Source organism: Chrysochloris asiatica, unplaced genomic scaffold (genome assembly GCF_000296735.1).
Source record: "Chrysochloris asiatica unplaced genomic scaffold, ChrAsi1.0 scaffold00168, whole genome shotgun sequence".
In the NCBI taxonomy this organism is placed as follows: domain Eukaryota; kingdom Metazoa; phylum Chordata; class Mammalia; order Afrosoricida; family Chrysochloridae; genus Chrysochloris; species Chrysochloris asiatica.
The window spans coordinates 2,962,754-2,966,218 of record NW_006408686.1 but is presented as its reverse complement, the minus strand read 5'-3'; the positions used below and the strand labels follow the sequence as shown (position 1 = coordinate 2,966,218).

Sequence of the window (3,465 nt, the reverse complement as noted above, 5' to 3'; positions counted from 1 at the left end):
ATGGGTTTAAGCACGGCAACAATTGTGAGGTTGGCCCAGGACCAGGCAGTGTTTCGTTCTGTTGGGCATAGGGTCGCTATGAGTCAATACCCACTTGATGGCACAAATGTATGTAGGAAAAGCAGGCTCACAGTCTTCCCATCTCTGGGTTGGAAAAAACAAACCCAAACACAGTCATTGGGTTGATCTTGACTCATAGACCCTACATAGGGTTTCCAAGAATGTATATCTTTACCAGACAGAGTCTGGAGATCGCTAGAGATAAGTGGTTACAGTTTTAACTCTGTGGGTTAATGTGCCAGACTACAAAGCTGTTTGAACTGCAAAGTTGGCGGTTCAAACTCACCAGCTGCTCCTTGGAAACCCTATACAGGGTCACTATGGGTCAGAACCAACTCGATGGCACTTAACAACAGCAACAACAATAAATTGCACACTTCTCTCTCCTCCCCCTGTGAAAAGATTTTTCCAAGTTTGATTCATCATTTTCCTTTGAGCAACATCTGTGCCAGTGTTACCTCAGCAACAACGGATCTTAGATGAATCTGCTATGAAACTAGAACTTTGTCTCCCTTTCCTTGAAGCAGAAGCCCAGGTTGCTCTGGCATCGATGGGCTTTATTTTTCAATAGGATTAGGACATGGCTCACATGCACCAGTTCCATCCTCTCTGGTCCAATGACAGATGGTGTCAGAATAGGCTCTGTGTACTGGTGACTGGCAGCAGAGAAATGAGACAGAGTCCCATCCTTCCCATTACACCATCAGAGGCCATTCCATCCTCTCATTTGAGCAAAAGCATGAGCTTGTTTCAAAGTCTTGTATGTTTCCGGTAGTGCATGGAGTTAGTGAAGGAAGAAAAAGAGGTGACAGAAATGGACATGCCTTAGTGATACAGAGAAGCAACTTTATCTTAACAAATCTTCCCTCTCTCTCTTACCATACAAGGTTTCTGGAGCTGAGAGCACCCCTTTCTGTCATTTCAGGCTGGGCCCAAGGTCTGCTCTAAGAAATAAGAAGAACAAAGGAATAATCTGCACAGATTACTGTGGTTGGAGTGCTCGGGAGAAGTATTTGGGGGTCCGCGTGTGATCGAGGGATGCAGGTTAGGAAGTATCCTCTTCATTGCTTTTTCTTGAAATCAGACTGACAGACTTCCATTCCTGAGCTCAGTGTCAAAGCTCCAGGGAGCCATTTCCCAGAGATGGTGATAGTCTTGACCTTGGTTCTACTGAGGCCAGTGGCAGGGTTATGATAAGAGGTGTAGTGTCCACTCTGTTTTCCCCTGATGTTGGGGATAGAAAGTTCTTGTATGGCTTGCTGGAGACTCCCATTGATAAGCCAAGAATACTATGTGGGTGGATTGAATGTTATGGCATCAGGAGAGGTTGAGAATGTTTTCCAGAGGGTAATATGAACCTGATGGGGAAATTGCAGGGGCATCCAGGCCATTTGAAACAAACATAATAAAGTCACTTCATAATATATCCGGGGGAAGGGGAAGCATTTGGTCTGATATGGGCCACATTAACTTGCTGAGGCTTGTTTTAAAAAGTCCCACATAATAAACCCCCTTTGTTCAGGAGCCTGGTTCTGAGACCCAGAAGTTGACCCAGAGAATCTCAACACAGGCATAGACCCTCTCTCCACTGTCTGGCTGCATGGATGGGTCTGGTCAGATGTGCCTGTGAAAGGAAGCCGTGGCCAGTTGGGTGGCGAGAGACTGAGAGTTCCATGTACTCAGAACTGAGAGGGACTGATGTAGCCTGGTATCTGGCAGTGTGGACTTGGACCAATAGCTTGTGCCATGTGGGCAAATACTTTTTTCCCAACAGCATAAGCAGTGACTATACATATGGACTTTGCCAGATGGAATACACTAGAATCAAACTGACTGTATTGTGAGAAGAGACAATGAAGAAGCTAAATAGCAATGCCCAGTAGAAGCATGGGGGCTGACTGTGGAACAGACCATCAATTGCTCATATGCAAGTTCAGGCTGAAGATAAATTTAAAACAAGGTTATGACAGCCAAAACATGACTGTGTGTATATTCCACCTGAATTTAGAGACTATCTCAAGAGCACATTTGATGGATTCAACATTAATGACCAAAGACAAGTTGTGGATGACATCAAGAACATCATATGGTAAGAAAGACAAAAATCATTAAAAAGCTAGGAAAGAAAGAAGACCAAAGTGGATGATGTCTGAAGAGACTCTGAAACTTGTTCCATTGCTAAAGCAAATGGAAGAAATGATGAAGTAAGATAACTGAACAGAAATTTCCAAAAGCCAGCTTGAGAAGACAAAGTAAAGTATTACAATGAAATGTACAAAGGTCTGGAGTTTGAAAACCAAAAGGAATGAGCACATTCAGTATTTTTCAAGTTGAAGACGAAAAATAAGAAAAATCTCAAGCCTCGGGTTGCAATGTTAAGGTGTGGCACTTATAAGGTAATCACTGTACTGCTAATCACAGGGTTGGCATTTCAAACCCACCAGAAGCTCCTTGGAAACCCTACCCATACATGGTTGCTATGAGTCAGAACCAATTCTATGGAACTAAACAACAACAATGGGCAAAATAGGGAGCAGGGTGGCTCTGTAGCCTAAGCAGTGGACTGAAACAACAAGGTGGGCAATTCGAGACCACCAGTCACTCCACGTGAAAAAGATGAGGCTTTCTGCTCCTGTAAAGATTTACAGCCTTGAAAACCCTGTACAGGGTCACTGTGATTCGGAGATGACATTTAACAATGAGCAAAATATTGCAAGACACAGGGAGCATCAAAAGAAGATAGAAGGAATACACAGAGTCATTGTACCAATAAGCATCGGCTGACATTCAGCTATTTCAGGAGATAGCACATGATCAAGAAGCAGTGGTATTGAAGGAAAGCGTCCTAGCTGCATGGAAAACAAGGCTCCAGGAATTGCCAAAATATAATGGAAATGTTTTCAAAACACTCATACAGTGCTGGAAACATTCACCATTCTATGGCAGGGAATTTGGGAAGACAGCTACCTGGCCAATCAAATGGAAGTTGTGCTCATCCAAAGAAAGGTAGTCCAACAGAATAGGAAATTATTGAAGTATAAAGTCTGTTTGAACCACAAGGTCAGCGGTTCAAACTCACCAGCTGCTCCTTGGAAACCCTATACTGGGTCGCTATGAGTTGGAACCAACTCGATGGCACTTAACAGCAACAACAACATCATTAGTATCATAGCAAGTAAAATTTTACTGAAGAGAATTAAAAAATGGTTGCAGCACAAATGGACAGTGAGCTGGATTCTGAAGAGGATATGTATGGTATGAGGGATATAATTGCTGGCCTCGGATGGATCTTGGCTGAAAGCAGAGGATATCCGAAAGATGTTTACTTACAGAGAATATCAGAAAAAATGTTTACTTTATTGACTATACAAAAGTATTCAACTGTTGTTGTTGTTGTTAAGTGCC

At 43.0% G+C, this 3,465-nt stretch overlaps 1 protein-coding gene across 1 annotated transcript in view; it reads right to left on the bottom strand.

Moving 5' to 3' along the window:
• LOC102811174 (carcinoembryonic antigen-related cell adhesion molecule 5-like) overlaps window positions 1–3,465 on the bottom strand; it is a 112,429-nt gene that overhangs the window by 68,663 nt on the left and 40,301 nt on the right. The window contains 2 exon segments of the mRNA XM_006871508.1: window positions 1,198–1,371; window positions 1,373–1,418. Coding sequence (XP_006871570.1) covers window positions 1,198–1,371; window positions 1,373–1,418 — 220 coding nt within the window.